We start from the raw sequence: 19,238 nt of genomic DNA on the forward strand, positions 1-19,238 counted from the left end.
AGTTTCAGCATGCTAGAATTTTGTGTCCCTTGTGATTTTTGTTCCTATACACACCCTATCAGTGGTGCCTGGCTTTTCTAGGCTCTATAGTCCATACCTAACCTGTTTCCCAACTTAGTTGGGATAATTTCAGCCTTTAGAGTCAGACATTTGAATCCTGACCCCAACCCAACCTAATACTCAAATGAAGTCCTGTTCTTTTCTCTCCGCAGGTAACTGAACAAATTTTGAAATTGTGTAGTCCTTCTGATTACTTTCTACTAATTCTCTGCATATTTGGACATGTATAGGTGTGCAACTTTCACCCTTTTGTCCAAGTTGATGGGTCTGTGTCTTATGTTGTTTTTTGTTTGTTTGTTTTTCTTAAAAAAAAGTATGAGTTTTGTTAAGTGAACAAAGTAAAAAATAAAGTAATTATAGGCACTTGAGGAGTGAGAGAAAACAGATGTGTAAAGAAATAAAATAGTCTGTGAGCTATTCTCTTTCTACTGGGAGAGGTGGATAGGACCTAACATAGGGAAACAGCATATAAGCGTTATTTAAAAGTGGATTTAAAGTACAGAGTGTGCATATATATTAATACCAAGTGTCGTTCAGAATAAGAAGTCAAGGATCTTAGTATGTATGTATCAAGCCGTGCAAACCATGCAGTTCTTGTAAGACATCTTAACTAACAGATGTAATTCAAAAGTGGTATTAAAAAGGACTAGTACATGTCACAAAGATCTCCTCTATCATGATCCTTGATTCTGGGACAGTGTGTGGCGCACAGCAGAGGTTTATTCACCATTTCTTTAGTGGGTGAAAAAGAATATCATACGGTTTGATGTGAAATCAGTCATGGAAACTGAATTTAATTCCTAGTTACAGTGACATTGATTTCTAGGGGGCCATATCAGAAGCTGTCCTTTAAAAAAATGGCATAAAGGTGCTAGGCTTGGGTTTTTTTAGGAATTCTCTACTTGAGTGAATTGTTCTGGATAAGTGTAACACCAATTGAGGAGAACTACTAGAATCTTTTCAGTCATCCTTTACTGGTTGTACCAGATCTAGAAAATCCCCACAGATGACCTGCCCATGTGATCTGAGTCAGGCTATGCCTTACCATTCTCTGGAATCACCCAAGCATGTGCCATCGCTGTGCGAAGCACCAAACATAACAATTGCCACTGAAGACCTTTTCAACTTCTCTTGCACAGTGCTTGAGAATTGTATGTTCTCACTTTTGTTACCCTCATTTAAATCAGATCTAAAATAGCAGGTTGAGTGTGAAAGAATTCCAGGACTCTCCACTGGCAGGGCAAAGTGTCCTTTAGCAAAGTCTTGCTAAAGGATTGGCCTGTTAGCCTTGCCCAACCGAGCTGGTACTAACATTCCACAGCCAAGCACACGGAAGCAGGGTCGCATGCCACCCACGCCCAAACCTCTCTGACATTTCCGTGGGCCTGGAGCCAAATCTCCCCCTGTGTTTCATCTCCGTTTCAGAATACAAAGGAACACTGAACCTTCTAGTTAATTCAACACCCTCCCCCCTTCCTGGAGAGGGTAACAGTTCTGTTGACCATTATAATGCATCTTCTGTCTCCCAGCAATCCACACAGTCATTAATTTCTTCTGCTGACATCAGGAAAGAGGATTATGTGTGTGTCTGAAACTGTTCCCAGAGTGCTCATTAGTCATAGATAATTGAAAAACTGGTAGGGGAAGGTTTGGTGTAATAGGAGCCCCTGCTTGTGAAGAGGGACTGCAGCCACCCGGTAATTGTAGGCTCCAGCTTTGACCACTCTGGCCAAATCTGTCCATTCAGATGGGAATTCATGGAGCCCAGGAGTCCTCAGGGCCGACTGACGTCCCACAGTGAATGTGTATACACAGCCAGATAAGAGCCTACATGAACTGCCCGTGGGTTTCTTTCCTGTCTTCAGCCAGAGGAACAGGACTCAGAACCGATGCAGAGAGTTTACTTTCATTGCATTTTTATTTAAACTTAAGCTCATTTGGTTTGATGTAAACAGACAAACAAGGTCATGATCTGGAAAAACACAAATGGTTCAAGAAGAGTACCTCATAAAACATACTATCTGTGTTCTTACAGTAATCAGTGTTTTTCTAGAAAATTCTGGAAGTACATGTGCTTAAGTCTTTAGAAGGTTCACAAATGCGGTCATCACATGAGCACAGTCATGGAATTGTCCTCAGCTTATCTTGGACCTTTTTCTAGAGTCATACCTTATTTCTTCCTCCTGCTAAATAGGTGAAATTTCCCTCCTTCCTTCCCTCTTTCCTTCCTTCCTTTCCTCTCTCCCTCCTTCCCTTCTTCCTTCCATCTTTCCCTCCCTCCCCCCCTCCCTCCTTCCCTTCCTTCGTTCCCTCCTTCCTTCCTTCCTTCCTTCCTTCCTTCCTTCCTTCCTTCCTTCCTTCCTTCCTTTCTTTCTTTCTTTCTTTCTTTCTTTCTTTCTTTCTTTCTTTCTTTCTTTCTCTTTCCTTCCTTCTTTCCTTCCTTCCTTCCTTCCTTCCTTCCTTCCTTCCTTCCTTCCTTCCTTCCTTCTTCTCTCTTTCTTTGTTTTCTCCCCCTTTCCCTCCTTCTCCCTTTCTCTTTTTCTTTCTTTCTCATCAAACCAAAAAAGAAACACCTTTAAAACTATTATACAAGAAATGTTTATTCAAAGAAGAACATAAGAGATCATGGGTTAATAAAAAGCACAATTCACACACACACCTACATTGGAATCACATTTTCTGTGTTTTATCTTCTAGAAATGTAATTTCATAAATTCATCTACCAACATTGATATTTGTACAATGAATTCGTGTTCTTCATAATATCTTGTAGACTGCATTTTTCACTTGTTAGGGTATTTCAAAGATAAAATAATGTGTCTTATGCTAGCCTTTCTTCACAGTGTAGGTTTATCTTTTTAAAACCCAAATCTGTGGGTCAAGAGTGGCCAGATCCTCACTGCCTTGCTACCTGCAGCCTTGTGCTGCCTCTCTCATAGGACCCCCCTGTTCTCCACTCCTCCTCATTGCTTATATTGTTAGTAGACTGCATAGTCCTGGCTTGTCTGCGCTCCCTACAGTGAACCACCATTTGTTTTGATGGAGCCACTTCCTGGAACATTCTAATTCTAATATAATAGCATCTATTGTACATTTTTAGAAGTCATGCCAACCGTTGCCCAGGTTGTCTCTACCTACTTCATTCATTCTCTGAGGCATGTAAATAGTCCTCCTCTGCTCTTTAGGCACATCATATGCATTCTATCTGTCTCTTCACGGTTTAGTTTCTTAGCTTCCCATCACCTTAGTTACAGACTTCAGTGTGACTCTTTTAATGTCCTAGGGGCCACTTTCACTTATGTACTAACAGCTAGAACTTGGCAAGGGGCAGGTGAAAATCAACACAAACCACTGTCTAAGCGTTGTTTCTAAGTGGTTTGTGAAACACATGAGTGGGCAGTTTCACGAAGCACAGATGAGATTGCAGATGCTGAGTCAGGACATCTTGATTAGGTCTCAGAAGAGCAAAGCTACAGTTTTTTTTTTAAATTTTATGGTGAATGAAGACTTTTGGGAAACGTTATCAGGTGGCACCTAACAGCCCTAGACTCTCTAAGAAGCATCTGGCTGAGAAAACGTGTATGTAGAAGGGAGATTTCATGAATTCTCACAATACCTAAACAGAGTTCCTTCTTATCTGAGGTCAGACATGAATCTGAAGGCTGTGGCTCCAGTTTAAGGAGAGGTACTCATCATGGTGAACATTAACCATTATTCCTCCATCACTAGCCTCAGAAGGCTGGCTCACTGCTCTGTGCAGAATTCTCTGGGGACAGGGCTTAGACACGTGGTCTGTGTGTTGACTGAGCATGGTTCTCTGCGACAGGGGGAGACTGTCAGTGGATATAGTTCCACAGGCCCTTGGACAGCCAAGTAGAGGATTGTAGGTGAGGGGCACCTGTCAGCCTTTCCTTCTTCACTGAGTCACAGGCCAGGGGCCCTCCAGAAAGCATCTGCAGCAGAGGATACCCAGCTGGCAGCTGACCACTGTCTGCACCCTCAGTCTTTTGAGCTTTTCCTTTCTTGGTAAGGCAATACAAGCCATGGCATCTCCTCCTCCTTCATACTCTATATCGAAGCTACCACCATGATCAGTCATTTCTTGCCCCATAAATCTCTCATGTCTTCTCTGATCCTGTACCCCATTTACTCCTACCTTAACGACTCTTCTCTCTTTGATGACTGAAGAGCTCTACAGCTGTTTTCTTTCCTAATCTCAAGTGTATCCTCTCCTAAAATGTTGCTGGAATGAGCATCTGAAACCACAGATTGAGTCATCACTCTGTTATATCACCTGTTCAGTGGGATCTGCTGTTGTCAGTGCTGAGGCCTAGGCATTGCAGTGTTATTGCAATAATGCCTGTTTCAGGAGTACTTTCTCTTAAACCTTTCATTTACAAAGCATGTTTGAGCAAAATTCACACTTACAGACATTACAGTGCAAGACTGGATGTCAGAGGAGAACCTAAGGCCCACCTCCAACCCTCAAGCTATTTGGCTGCAGGAAATTAACACATCTAGAAACTTCTGTTTCTTGACGCACACCTGTGAGGTGAGGACAGAATGGACACTATCACACCGTTCATAGACATGATTAGCAAAATGAAATGGCAACATTCATGCTGTGTTCTTAGGACAGTGCAGAGAGTGGAAGAGTTTATCCCAGGGGGATGTTTATCAATGTTACCAAATATATGTGGTGACATAATCAAGAGAATGTCCAGTATCTAAAACGTAGCTCCTCCTCATCTTTTGCCCTGGGCATTCTAGACCAGAGGTTAGCCTTCTTCTACCCCTGTGTTTGTGCCTCTGAACCTTGTTTGCTAGACCAGCACGATTCAATTAAACTCTTGTAGGCCTAATAATAAAGGGGGTGGGGAAGTAGGTGAATTAATCCTGATATGTCTTATTAATTTAATATATAATCAATATCATTTCAACATACAATTGGTCTAAAGATTCTTTTTCTTGTGCTTAAGGGTAAAGCCCAGGGGAACCTATCCATACCAGGCAAGCACGATACCACTGAACTATATTCCCCGAGACTGATATAAAAATAATATCGAGATGCTTTACTTTCACTTTTCCAGACTGAATGACTCTTTGGTTAATATTCTGTTTTTCTCACCAAACATACCACAATCCAGATACTAGATTTCTACTGGATTTTTTTTTCTTTCTTAAAAGAATGCTGGAAAAGTAAAATTGCACACCCGGATTATTCCAAGCAATACTTTGCTTTTCGGAATGCAAATTCAATCTGTTTTAAAATTTTAAATGTAAATTAATTAAAGTCAGTATTGAATAAAAAAGATCTAAAACCCACCATTGTGGTACCAGTCTTTTGGGCTGACCTATTTTCACAGTTAGTTACAGTCAGAGGTTTATTATTTAAAATGGATGTAAGCAGGCACTTGGGAGGGCGTTATTTCTAGTTAGACGGGACTTTTGGAGCCATTTGCCATCTACACTGACCTTTTTCTGTGCTGAAATCCTAAGGCGCCTCTGCCCAGCTCTGGAGCTCCCTAAACCATTACAAGTGATGCTTTCACACTCAAAAAGTTTATCAACACATTCAGAGTCCTAGAATCATGAGACGTAAAAGAGATTGCACAATATGATACATATGGTCTAAGCCTTACACAACCGCTGCAGGGCAGAAATATGTATAGAGATGTTTAGAGTGGAAGAGATTCAGTGTCTGTTTAACACCTGACAACAGATAAATCATTTCATTTTCCTCTGCCTCACATGGTTTTATGTGTCTTTATCTCATCTTTCTAACTATGGGGAAAACAAGAACGGCCTTTTACAGCTCCACCATGCCCACACAAAGCTAGACAGTCAATAAATTATTAACTAAAGGCCTGCCTGACTGTAAGAACTCAAGGTCATTTGGAGTATCAGGGTCACTGCATTGCAAAACTCCAAAGAACTGTTTCTGTGCAAGCAGCAGTCTCACAGGATTCCCAAGGTTTCAGCTGGACTATCTCATCCAGCTGGAACCCAAAACCTAAGAAATTCTTTCTTGAAACAAAATATTTCCTTTCCCTATCCTATGATAGGAAGCAACTACAGAGGTCACTTTTCTCTTTCCTTTGGAGTATGTGTTTGCATGCATATCAAAGACATATATACCAAGGTCACTAAATGAGCAAAGGGACATTTCATGGCTGCATGGTTTCTGTCTTTGTGATGTTGAGAAAATGCAGGCAAGGGGGATGGAGCAAAACGTTTCTCTTAAGAAAACCTTTTTCCCTTTAGTGTGTTCCAGACTGATGGGTGTTTATTTTCTCTCACGTCTACCCAGGGAATCTCGTGCTGCCTCCTGGAGCTTCTCTTGGAAGTGGGCTCACACCAGAGGCGGCCAAAGAGCTGGGTCTTCCCTCGGGGATTGCTGTGGCGGCCTCACTCATTGATGCCCATGCAGGAGGACTAGGTAACCTTCTTCTTCCCCACCCAGAACCAGCTCTGTGGGTTCCCAGGCAAACAGAAGGTTGCCAAGAATGCAGGATACTTCTCTGTTTGCACAGCAAAGGTCAATGGCTGATAATTCAAGATGTAATAATGAAAAGCTTTTACATACTAGGCACTTAAATAGAGTTAGAAAACTTTTAATCAAATATAAAATTTATTTATAAACTATTAATTTCTTAATAATTGTCATATAAAAATTGATCTAGATGGGTGTGGCTTACTGAAAATTGGAAAATGTATGTTACTTCCGTGTATAGTGTATAATAGTGAAGTGCTTTCCTTTTCTTCTTTCCTAATGGTACTGCAAAAACCTTTATAAGCATAATATATTTATTTAATAAAATATTGGCTTTTTTCCTAAATCCAATTACTTAATTGAAATCTTGATTTAATTTCCTATATAACTTTTGAGTCTTCAGTTCATGCATTTGTTTATTCATTTTTCAAAAACCCATTTGACTACTTACTGCATTCTGGCATGGTGCTCAAGGATAGCGGATTTGAAACAAAGCCTAGGGCTGTTGTTAGAGCTCAGTGGTAAAGCACCTACCCAGCATACACAGCGCGTGGGATTCAATTCTCAGCACCTCAGATGTAACTGAAATGAAGTAAAACAAATGCAAACTTTCTTCCCAAATTTTAACAGGGAAGTGCAATGAGGCAAGGACTTATAGTGACGTGTGGTGATTCTGTTCTCGTCCTCATCTCTGTAATAGTTTCCTTCTTTTATTTCTTTTTTCTTTTTCTTTTTTGTGAGACATAGTGATTCTCAGAATCTCTCAATTTCACTGTAGTCATATATTTTTCCTAACCTTTACTATAACAGCATTTGTTTCAAATTGTGGCTTGTAATTCCTAAGGCAAATGTACCAAGGCAATGTCAGTGCATGACATTGAATTTTCAGAATAGAATGATATAAAGTAGACCAGAATATGACAGAACACAGCAAACTGTATCTTTTATAGTAAGGGTAAGTAAGTACTGTGTTGTAGACCTAGTTTTCTATTTGTGAGTATATGTATATGTGTTTACCAGGCCATGGCCAAAATGAAACTTTAGGGGAGTGTGAGGACATACCCCTGTAGTTTTACCTACAGAAGAGGTGAGGTAAGGGTTTAGCCAATCATGTGGCATAGTAAGGCATGGCAAGTCTTAACTGCTGATTCACACTTTACTTTAGAGCAGCAGTTCTCAATTTGTGGGCCATGACCTCTTTGGTAGTCAAACTTTTCACAGAGCCACCAAAGACCATTGAAAAAAACCAGATATTTAAATTCCTATTCATAACAGTAGCAAAATTACAACAATGAAACAGAAATGAAAATAATTTTAGGATTGGGGTCACCACAACATGAGGAACTGCATCATAGGGTCAGCATTAGGAAGGCTGAGAACCTTTGGCTTAGAGTCAAGAGCTCTCCCTTTCAAAGACTTGCATAGCTTGTGTTCCCAGATCTCATTCCACTCCATCTCTGTCTTGGCACATGTGTTCTCTGCCTAGAAATGACTCGGTCTATGTTATGCTGCTATAACAGAATAGCTGAGGCCACAGATACCACGAGGATGGATTTGTTCTTAGAGTTCTGGAGGTTCAAGATGAGGAGACTCACAGCTAGTGAAGGTCTGTTTGTGTTAGAAGCTGGAAAGGCAAAGGAACATTCTGTGCATGGAAATGGCAGGAGGCTGCTTTCACTGGGAGTCTTCTCCGTTACTATATACCCCACTTCCACCACACTGAACACCTATGCAGCTCCCACCTGTCAACATTCCCAGTGGGGAGGGTATCATGGATCACAGTCATTTACCACAGTCAGGTAGCGCCCTTCAATATGAAGGTCAGTAAAAGCTTTCTCTTTTGCAGGGCATTCAGTGGAACAGTCAAATTTAGAAATTCTGTTCATTGTGTTTCTTTCCTCACATGTATTTGAAGAAATGGTCACATTTTATTGTAATTTCGTGACTGAACTTATTTCTTTTCAACCAGACTGCGAATGCCTTGAGAACAAGGACATCTTATTCTTTATATCCCATTCCTAGCGGTGAGCCTTGTATTGTGTTTTTATAGATGGCTGACAAATGCATTGAGTAAAGTCACTTTAAACTGTAGAGTGAAGGTTAATCTGTTTCCTGATGTGTGGATTATCAGTGTGAGAGTCCTGTCCCTGTTCATCTTGCTGTTCTCAGGCTCTGATCCAGAGAAAGAAAGAACAACATATGGAATAGTTGGGTGAAACATACGTGGCTCTGACCACAGGCAAGGTTGTTTCTCCCCAGCATTTCCCAGCATGAGTAGTGCTTCTGGGTAGAATGTCACGCTTTGGGCTTTAAAGTGCAAGCCCAGACAGAGCTGGAGGTGTACACAGGCATGGGGTGCTTCTGTCTCACGGTTACCCTGACAGTGTAGATCATCCGTGTGGTGGAGACACCCAGGGAAGCGTTCTTCTGTCTTTTGCAATTGTCCCTGAGGTGACAGTTTCAACCATTTGCCTCACCCAGGTGAGAAACACTTGGCTGGGCCACTGTGTGCTACAGGGAAGAGGGCCTTGTATTGGGCTGCAGGCACTGCGGTTTCTTTGCCAGATTCCCTGTCCTCCCTAAGGACGTGTCAAAACACACCTTCCTTCTGCCCAGGACACTCTGTACTGCCTAAGAGGGGAAACTTCCAGATGACCCCCGTTTATTGCTTAAATACAGAGCTCACTGACAGCAATTTTACCTCCAGAAGCTTTGGCTTACCTCTTCTTTGCTCAAGTTCTCCCACGTTCATGAGTTCCCCAACTACTGAAAGTAAGTTTCTGAAGTGCAAAGAAGAACAAATTTCTGGCTTCTTAAAGGACAGAAGTCAGGTTGACTGTGGATGGCCAGGGAAGGGATTCTCGTTACTATGGGACAGGAAGACTTACTGATAATTCTGGTGAAGTTTTGCCCTTATAGTTTCTTACCTTGCCTCTTTTCCCCATCACCTTGCAGTCAGCTCGGGATTAGGATATCTGGGAAGATAGAGAACAAAAATTCCACTCATTATCCTCCTTGTATCTGTTGTCTTGGGTTGCAGAGAACAGAGGCCTGATAGACATGAAAAGACCGTTTGGCCACAGACGGACTAAAGATGCATATCAAGCATGCGCAGACCTGTCTGCGCTGGGTCTGGACGCTGGAGATTATCAACAGCACAAACCAGACATGTACCATTCCTTCTGGGGGATTTGTGTTGTTCACCCCTGCTCTGTGTTTATGCAGCTTCATAGTATTGGTTTGAGATAGCAGATCTCTGACCAAATCCTTATTCTCTCTAAAACAGGCTAACCCTTCAAAGGGTGCCCTGATTGTCTTCCTCATGTTCTCTAAGAGAATGTGGAATTCAGTACTATAAGCTAGATATGTTCAGTCAGAAATATCCGTAAGAACTGGTTGGATAAACTTGGTGCTAAGAGACCCCAATCTAAGAGCCTAACTTTTTAGGAGGAGTGGGACATTCAGGCCTCTCACAAAGCTGCTCAGACAACCATGGCATGCCCTATGCTGGCCTGACATGAGCAGCTATGGACTTCACATTCTGACCAGGCAGAGGGGACAACTCTCAGCAGAAATAACCCATAGACTCTCATTCCCAGAGATAGCTTGGGAAGATAAAGATCAAAGAGTAACACAACTCGGTTCATGTGTTTTCCAGCTCTGGAAACAGAGGAGGAAGGACTTTGTGAGAATGAAAAATCAAAGATAAAAGAACATTTTGTTCTTAAGGGACTGGTTAGTGAGTTCTCCAGCAGACAGCCAGCAGATAGGAGTAGTTTTTTGTTTGCACTTTGTGGGGGTGGTTCTGGCCAGGACTCCTGCTGCTGGTATTTTTCTAGCTTGTAAAAATAGCATTAACTTTATTCCAGGTCTGTTCTTGGCTCCAGCGCCCCAACTGTCCTACAAGGAAATAACAACCTCATTTCTCTCTCGGGCTCGTTCTTTTTGTAGCTCTTGTCTAACAGACAAACTTCTGACTGACTATCCATCAAAGCTTGAAGCTGCTGTCATCTTCTTAGGGAAGCCTTTTCTGACTCCCAAGCTGCATGAAGCCCTCTTTTGTCTGTCTTCTTGCCGTATCTTATGCTGGCTGGTTTGTATGTATTTCACTGTCATCTCATTGACTCGTGTGTAAGTTCTTGTAGCATACTGTTATTTCATCCTGAGCAGCTAGTGTCACACTTAGTGATGGGGTGAATGAAAGAATGGCATTTCCTCACCAGTACATACTCATCTCAGCTGGGAGGTAGCTGTCCTTGGATGGTAGCTGTATTTGGTTCAGTTCTTCAGGAACAACCATCATGTCCAAGCAATTCCTCAGCTACTCTTAGATGCCTGGAAATCTCCATAATTTCTGTTTGCACTCAGTCTGTTTTGGTCAAAATAAAAATCCTACTTTTTTGCTAGGTTGAATGGATTCTTTTGTGAGATGTTGCATTGGCTTAAGTTGCTCATCTCAGTTGCGCTATTGAAACAAAATAAGGATTTTCTATTTTCTTTCTTTTTTTAATGGCAGAAGAATTCATTTAGCCAGACTTCTGATCCTTGCCTTGCCAGGACAAAGCACAATTTCATCTAGTGATCAAAAAAACAACAACAAAAAAAAAAAAAACATGCCAGTTTCTTATCTCACCATTTTCTGTATCCTGGAAGAGAGGGTGGGCAAGCAGCAGATTTCAGTAATGTGATTTGAGGAGTGTTTATTTATAATTAATATGCACACGTGTATGAGATGTGGTATGTTGATAACAAGCACCGTTAGCCATGACCTTTTATATTTCTAAACTTTCTAATGCAGAAGCACATTTCTGCTCAATCACTCCTCAGAGCAGCCTTGGAGTTTAACTGGGCAGATATGTGAGCTCTCATTTGGCTGTAGGAGAACCTGAGTCTCAGAGCTGAGTTGTGGACCCAAGAACAGACTTTTCCTTGTTATCTCACACATAGTTCAGGAAGCAGCGCTATACATACTTCCCTTCCCTTATATTTTTCAAATGAGACAACAGCAGCCCCCGTGACTGCCTGACTTTGTCAGAAACTACATGGCAGGGCGGAGGTCTGTGATCAAGCCTATCTTGTCAGATTCCACAGCTCACGTTTATCACTGTGAGATGTGGAATTACAGCCGTGTTAATATGTGGTTGGTCTGATTTTGAGTTTGTCTGCCGACTATCTAAATAAGGAACAAATCTTGAGAGAAAAGCCTTCAGTGAGTTATCTACTGATAAGCAGCTTTACCAGCGGATGGATATGGAAGGTGGGTGTAAGAAAGCAGAAGAGTTTTGGGAAATTGCAGCCTAGTAAACAGGAAAGTAAGTATGGTAATTACAGTTATTTGTGCTAAGTGTGGAAGGCTGTGGGAAAACATGAAATGGTCTCAAAATTGAGGCTGGAAATTTCAGAAGGATCCCTGGGCAAGTGATGCCTGGGACTATGCTTACAGTAGGTCATGTCATTATTATGTTTTGGAATGTATTTGTTCAGTCACTTTTGAAAACTTTAATTAAGCTTTATTTCTTTTTTTAATTTAATTTAATTTTATTAATTACACTTTATTCATTTTGTATCCCCCCATAAGCCCCTCCTTCCTCCCCTCCCGATCTCATCCTCCCCTTCCCCTTCATGCATGCCCCTCCCTAAGTCCACTGATAGGGGAGGTCCTCCTCTCCTTCCTTCTGATCTTAGTCTATCAGATCTCATCAGAAGTGGCTGCATTGTCATCTTCTGTGGCCTGGTAAGGCTGCTCCCCCTCAGGGGGAGGTGATCAAAGAGCAGGCCAAACAGATTATGTCAGATGCAGTCCCTCTTCCCATTACTATGGAACCCACTTGGAGAATGAACTGCCATGGGCTACATCTGTGCAGGGGTTCTAGGTTATCTCCATGCCTGGTTCTTGGTTGGAGTATGAGTCTCTGGGAAGACCCCTATGTTCAAATTTTCTGGTTCTGTTGCTCTCCTCGTGGGGTTCCTGTCCTCTTCAGATCTTACTATTTCCCACTTCTTACATAAGATTCCATGCACTTAAGCTTTATTTCTAATAATACATCGATAATATCAGCATCTCTAATAAGAACCAAAATTCTTAGTATTACAGGAGCACTTCCTGCCTGTCTTCTAAGGCTCCAGGACTCTGACTGATTTTTTTTACATATTTTATTTTTCCCTTTTAACAGCAATTTTGTTAGGTAAAGATTAGTTTTCATGTTGTAAGTCACAAAGTAGCACTTCCAGAATCATGTAACTAGTATCTCAGCTAGCTTCGAACCTGAGATTGAGCTTGTAGCTGATACTGTTTTCTTTAGACTAGTGGATCCCGAACAGGGGTGACTTTAGGCACCCGCAGCCCACTTAGCAATAGCTGGAAAGAGTCCTCCCATCTGAGAAGGGGTAACTGCGACTGCTGTGTGGCAAGATGGAGCCAGGGATGTTGCTAGCCGCACTGCATGCTCAGGTCCACCCCCGCAACGTGGACTCTCCCAGCCCTGGACTTTATCAACATTGTGACTGAGAAGCCTTGCTCTGTCTCCAAACACCTACAAGGGTAAGATGTCTCATTATCAGTTTAGCTTACTTCTCTAGTGGCAAGAACTAGCCAAAATAATGGTCTTTCTAATGTAGTACTTTTGAAAGTAATATTCTGATACATAAACCCCTCCAAAAAGTAGTCAGAAGATAAAAAAAGAAATGGAAGTGGAGACTGAGGGTTCAGGACAGGTATGGCTTGCGCAGCACCTGGCCTTCTGGCATGAAGATTCTGGGCATTCAGCCTTCTTTCTGTGTGCGCATCCTTTGTGCCTCTTTCTTTCATGCCAGTGCTTCACTGCTTCGGACACCATCTTCTCCCCACCTACACATTCCTCTCGGTCATCAGCATATAGCCAGAACGTATGACTCCTCCAAGTCTCGATTCAAACAGTGTGAGTTGTCCTCCCGGATATGTTTCTTCTGTATATATTCTGCCCATTTCAGCTTTCCTTGTATACCTGTCATCCAGCACAAGCCCCACTAACAGAGCAGCTATGAAAGGGCCCTGTGAACTTACAAATAGGGATTTCTAAATCTAGGGAGAGGCGCTTTGAAAAATATAAATTCTGAATCTTAATGATGAAGCTGGGAATCTGGCTTTGTGTTCACAATGGAACCCAAGTACAGGGAGCCAAAACTACAGGGACACCCTGGCACTGAGGACATGGGTGAAGAGCAGTAGTGATGCTCAACTGACCTGTAGGCAGATGAGACCAGAGCTGAGTTTCTTAAAGAAGAAGTCTAGACTCTGGGCAAGAACTGGGAGCAGCAGGGAACTCTTTCAAAGGGCACCTAGAAAAGGCAGAAAGTCCACAAGAAATGGAATGGATTCCAACTACTGTTAAAGCTCATGTGCAGTCTGAAAGGAGAAAGGCTGTGCCCGGCCCCGAGCAGATAGAGAATGGAAAACTCAGGGAGTTTCTGGGTCTGATCTGCAGCAGAAGGAGGAATGCCTTAATAGGATTGCAGGCTTTTAAGCTGAGGTTTGATTTAATGAGAGTCACTACTGCGTGAGATCTCAGCAGCTGTAGGAGTGTGGCAGGCACAAAAACAGCATAGGGATACAGGGAGCCCTTAGGGGTGGAAGATTTGGGGATTTCTGTTCCCAGGCTCCAGGGCTTTCTTGGAGACCTACAGAGGACTGGTCTGAGCCAGGCGACAAGTCATACCTGTAGACAGAAAGCTGGGAGAGAGCCAGGCCTCAGGGCTGCAGCCAGCTCCTCCAGCTCACCCCTCTTTGAATCTAGTGCCACATAATTCAGTATGTGCAGCTGTGACCCCACTGTGAAATCGTAATGTTTGCAGTTTGGTACACACACTCCTGTTTGGATAATGAGTGATCACACAGTTTGGGAACAAAAAGGCTACCCAGAGAGTTTCTATACCAAATTCTTTAATTTGCAAATGAGAAAATCCAGGCTCAGAAACACAGTGCATCACCCAAGACTATACTAGAAAATTACTATCAGATCTGAACTGAAAATCTGTGTTCTCGTTCAGCGTGGCAGGGCAGTGAGGGCCCTTCTCCATTATGTAACACCATCTCCAAATGAGGGAAAAAAAGGAGTCCTGGTATGTTATTTCATTCCTTACTGTAGCACCTATGTAATGGCTGGAGTCCATGTCACAGCTGGCCATTAAATAGGTAAATTAGTTTTTCTAAGCTATACATGAATAAAGTCTTTGTTTTGTTGTTAAATAGCTACAAAGCTCCAAGATGTCTCCTGCAAAGCCGTCAATAATCAAAAAACATAGTGACCAGCTTTCTCTGAAGAGCTCAACCTGCTTATTTTTATTCCACCTACAACTTATTGAACACATACTCTGTGCCAAGTGTTTGGTTGGGGCCTTTAACACTCACTATTATTAGCTTGGAACCACTCTGTAAGCTACCATTGTTTTCCGCATTCGGTGCCCAAGGAACTGAAGGTTTATTAACTTGCTCATTGTAATGTTTTAATACATGATACAGTTTGGTCCTGTGCCCAGCCTGTCTGACTCTGGGTCCTGAGACCTTCTCCTCTTTATGTATAGCTTATGAATGCATACATGTCTTGGTGTGTCCATGCCTTTACTTACCTCAGCCTATATTCACAGCAGCTCACACCCGTGTCTCAAACAGGGCAGTCCTCCTAGTTAACTTTCTTTGGAGCTAGTGTATCTCTGGATCCATTTACAAATGAGAAAATTGAGGGCTAAAACAAGGAAGTGGGTTTAATAAAGGCATTCTAAGCACCCTGAGAGCCCATAGGAGGTTCGTTAAACAAGTCTAGAAATAGGGTAGAAGGGATAGTAGTAATAATTTTGTTAGCATTCATACAAGTTTTCTTTGTATAGTATCTTGCCATCTTCAAAGCCCAGCAACAAGGTAGAATTGCTTTCTTTTAGTCGCTGGGGAAATTGATACTTCAGGAAGCAAATGAATTAGCCAAAGCTAGAGGACCAGGAGGGGCTGCATTGCAACAGGCAGCATCTGTGTGCCCAGCCATGTCATCATGTCCATCTTGACCCAATTGACGTTAGTGGAACCCACTGTCAGCAGCACAGCTTTTACCTTGTTACCAGCCCCAGCATCTTGTCTGTTCTTCGGGAGGAACCATATTCAGGAGGCTACAGTTAGCTTCTCACTTAGTATGTGGCTGGATAGACAGCTGGCATTTTCCACTGCTCAGCTTAGCAAAGAAACCAGAAAGAGCATATCACTGCCCTAGCCCAGTTCTGACACCCACATTAGAGGATGGCGCTCTGTTTGGGGCCTGGCCTTCGTGCTGCTGGCTGTTTCTCAGGGCACAGAAGCTCGGCACGTGCTCAACAGCACACTCCTGTTTCCTCTGCATGGCACTTCAGCAGCTGAGTGTGGGAAAGTGCGCCTCTCCGTCTACTGTCCCACAGCAGCCTGCGTGGGACTGCTGCCAGCTTCTTTAGACTCTCGGCAGGCCCGCTTCATTCTCCTGTCTTCAGGTTTCTCTTAACTATGCATTCAGATATGTCAGTGTCTGCATACAGTGTCTGAGTAAAGAGAATTAGCTTTTGAAATTCCCCATCCTGCCTCAGTGCCTTAGAGGAAGCTTAAGGAAGATTGTTGGAATATAAGGAAACCTCTTCAGACTCCAGTCCTGTCTCCTTTCTGTAGTGCTGCTCTTCATGCTCTGTTTTGAAGATTTTTTAAGCCATTGGGAACTACAAGTTCAAAGGTCACACAGCAGAGTCACGAAGGACTCACAACTACCCGAGCGCTGAGTCTGTAGGCAGCTGTTGGGCCCCTAGGAAATCACCTGTGAAGTAGGCACACTGACAGTAGCTACCCTGCGGAGATGTTTAAAGATTAATTGCACATGCAGCCAGGGTAGAAGGCAGAGGTTACACACTGCTCCTCTGGTGGGTGATGAAGGTGTGGGAGAGGAGAGGGAGTGAACTCACTGGCTTGGCTGGAGTACGTTACAGAAAGCATCTCCCAGGATGGAATGTGGGGTCTGCTTGTCAAGAAGCAGGGACAGCATGTGCAAGGGCCTGGAAACACTAAAACGCCTGGTGTAGATGAGGACTGTATCAGCATGGCAAGCTTCCGCTGTGCCTGAGAGGCAAGCAGGATGAACCAGCCTGGAAGACAGCATGAGTGGCACAGCATGAGCTATGCAGCCAAGGCGTGGGGTCATATCCCTTCATTGAGCATAACAGTTCTGTGCCCCTGATCGTCCTATCAGTGGACTGAGAACAGTGCCTCCTGGGCGGGACTGTACAGGTGCCTCTCCTAACACGCCTAGAGGTCTCAGCAGGCTTAGCCACGCCAGTCTGAAAGGTGCACATGGAAAGCTTGGGATTCTGAGCCAAAAAAGTTGGATGTTAAAACAAATCTGAATCAACTCTGTTTCAGTGGCTTCCTCGGTGTTGATTGTGAGGTGAACAATATGTGGAATGTGCCTCATGAAGTGTGCGTTTTTGGAGGTGTAGCTGTGCATTCCGATGCCAGTGACGAGACCGAAAGCAATGGTTAAAGCAGTCAGAAAGATGCCATCTCATTTTAAGCTTGGAGCAAAATGCACTTATGTGGCGTAGAAGATCTGACAGGCTGTGAATGCAGAGGCGACCAGCCCAGCCCATGCTTAGTGCCCGAGAGTGCCTGAGAATGGTGCCTTGCTAGGGTCCTGGGTGTCCCTGTTTCTCACCTCCATCTCCCAGCAGTCCTGTTTCCGGCTACCTTACATGAGAGTGGGCAATGCTGATCCTCACCCACATTCCCACTCATGATCCCACCACTGTCTCTTGGGAAAAGAACTCTCTGTCCCCTTTTCTCCATCCTTTAGTTTCTCACTCTACTATCTCATACTGTTCTTGGAATCTGCACAGAAATGTAGATATGGTTCATGGTTGCTGTTGTGTGAGCTGGTGACTAGCCTTCCAGAGTCTTTAGGGTATCTGGACTCATACTTAATGTTCCCATCTTTATTTGTGGGTGACAGTGACAAATTAGCCCGTCCATGACTTCCCTCTGCCCCCGTCTTACTTAGAAATTACTGTTTACTGGAGACAAAGACTGGAAAATGCCTGAAGGGACAGCAGGAGAAATCGGTTATTTAGATAACTCCCAATTAGTCACAGTAAATGAATTCACAATATGGATAAGAAAGAAAAAAAAAAAAGACAGAGAATATTTTTACTAAAAGTCAGCACGACTCCCAGGCATTTATCTGACTTCTAGCTTTACTTGCTTATTATAGTATTTTCCACACTTGAGTACATGGACATACATGAGTACACCTGTTAATTTTGTATATACCCCCTCCCACAGGTTCAGATGGTAAAAGCTTACTCACTAGAGGGTAGTGCTATTTGAGAAGGCCTAGAAACTTGGTGAGATGGAGCCAAGCTAGAAATAATAGATTCCTGGTTGGGCCCTCTGGGGCATATTATTCCCAGCTGCTTCCTGTCTTGCTTTCTACCTGCTGGCCCACCATGATGATAACTGAGCTGCCTTAGCATGATCCCCCTACAAGGATAGATTAGACCCCATGAAACCACGAGCCAAAATAAATCTATCTTCTTTTTAAGTTGCCAGTGTCACTAATTTTGTCAGAGACAAAAACATAACAAATACAACATTCAAGTAGTTTAAAATACAGGTCAGTGTTTCGCCTTGCATTCTGGTACAGCTTCTGACCAATGGTTGAACTAGGGTCTTGTTACCTACATGTGTCAACCCCCATATGGACAGTCTTTACCTGGGCACCATAAAAGGCAATGAGAAAGGTGGACCCAGCTGCAGTTGATCACCTTAAGGGTTGTGTATGTACCCTGAATGGACAACAGTTATGCCAGGAAATAAGGAGGTTGCACTTTAACAGCTGTGTTTCAGAAGTGGCGTGTGGAGAAGTCTGTTGCACTTACCTGATCTCTGATCTCCCTCAGTGACAGCAAGCCTGGTGGCTATGGTGGGTCTGACTGCAGCTCTGCGAACTACAGATCCAAACAAGCCAAGGTAGCCAAATTACCTGCATTTGATTTTTAAAATGTATGCAAAAGCCTGAAGACTTGGTTTGTTTTCATTTTTATCAAAGCCTCTCATCTCTTATCTTAAGGGGATGTGGCAGGCTGTTGATCCATATTGTTACAGCTTTCCTGGGATGAATTTAGCTAAGGGAGTTAAAAGTGTGTCAGCCCGTGACTCCCCACCATCAAGCCCTGCCATCTCCTACCAGCTTTGTTAATATGAGTGAAAACTTCCCATACCTTCTATAAACAGGGTTCTCACAGCTGAAACTTGTAAAGAAAAACCCACACAACTGGATTCTGTGAAATATATCAAATATTCCCAAATAATAGGACTCTTCAAAGGAGTTCATATATACCATATGCTATCCTGTGATGTAGCATTATTGCCCAGACTAATGCATATGAACCAATAATTCTTTCCACTTGTATATATCTCCATCAGTAAGGATAACACATAGACAATAATATTTAAACACCTAAGTACACAATGACATTCCTGCTGTCTCCTCCACTTGCACTGTGAGCTTCTGGGCAATCGTATGTGTTTATATTCTTCTCTTAAACCCAGTAATGACTGTATATGAATGAATATATACATACATGAATGAGTTTGCTTAGTAACATGCTAAATATTGAACCATTTAAGGTGGCAAATGCAATAATCCAAAAA

At 42.9% G+C, this 19,238-nt stretch overlaps 1 protein-coding gene across 20 annotated transcripts in view; it reads left to right on the forward strand.

Moving 5' to 3' along the window:
- Positions 1–19,238, forward strand: part of Fggy (FGGY carbohydrate kinase domain containing) — a 362,592-nt gene that overhangs the window by 175,214 nt on the left and 168,140 nt on the right. For 18 of the 20 annotated variants that reach the window (XM_060365879.1, XM_060365896.1, XM_060365885.1 and 15 more), the window contains one exon: positions 6,371–6,499. The exons of the other annotated variants lie outside the window; for them this stretch is intronic. In XM_060365879.1, the coding sequence (XP_060221862.1) occupies positions 6,371–6,499 (129 nt within the window). The remainder of the gene's footprint in view (positions 1–6,370; positions 6,500–19,238) is intronic. 20 annotated transcript variants of the gene reach the window in all.

The sequence above is a fragment of the Meriones unguiculatus genome, chromosome 12 (genome assembly GCF_030254825.1).
Source record: "Meriones unguiculatus strain TT.TT164.6M chromosome 12, Bangor_MerUng_6.1, whole genome shotgun sequence".
Taxonomy (NCBI): Eukaryota; Metazoa; Chordata; class Mammalia; order Rodentia; family Muridae; genus Meriones; species Meriones unguiculatus.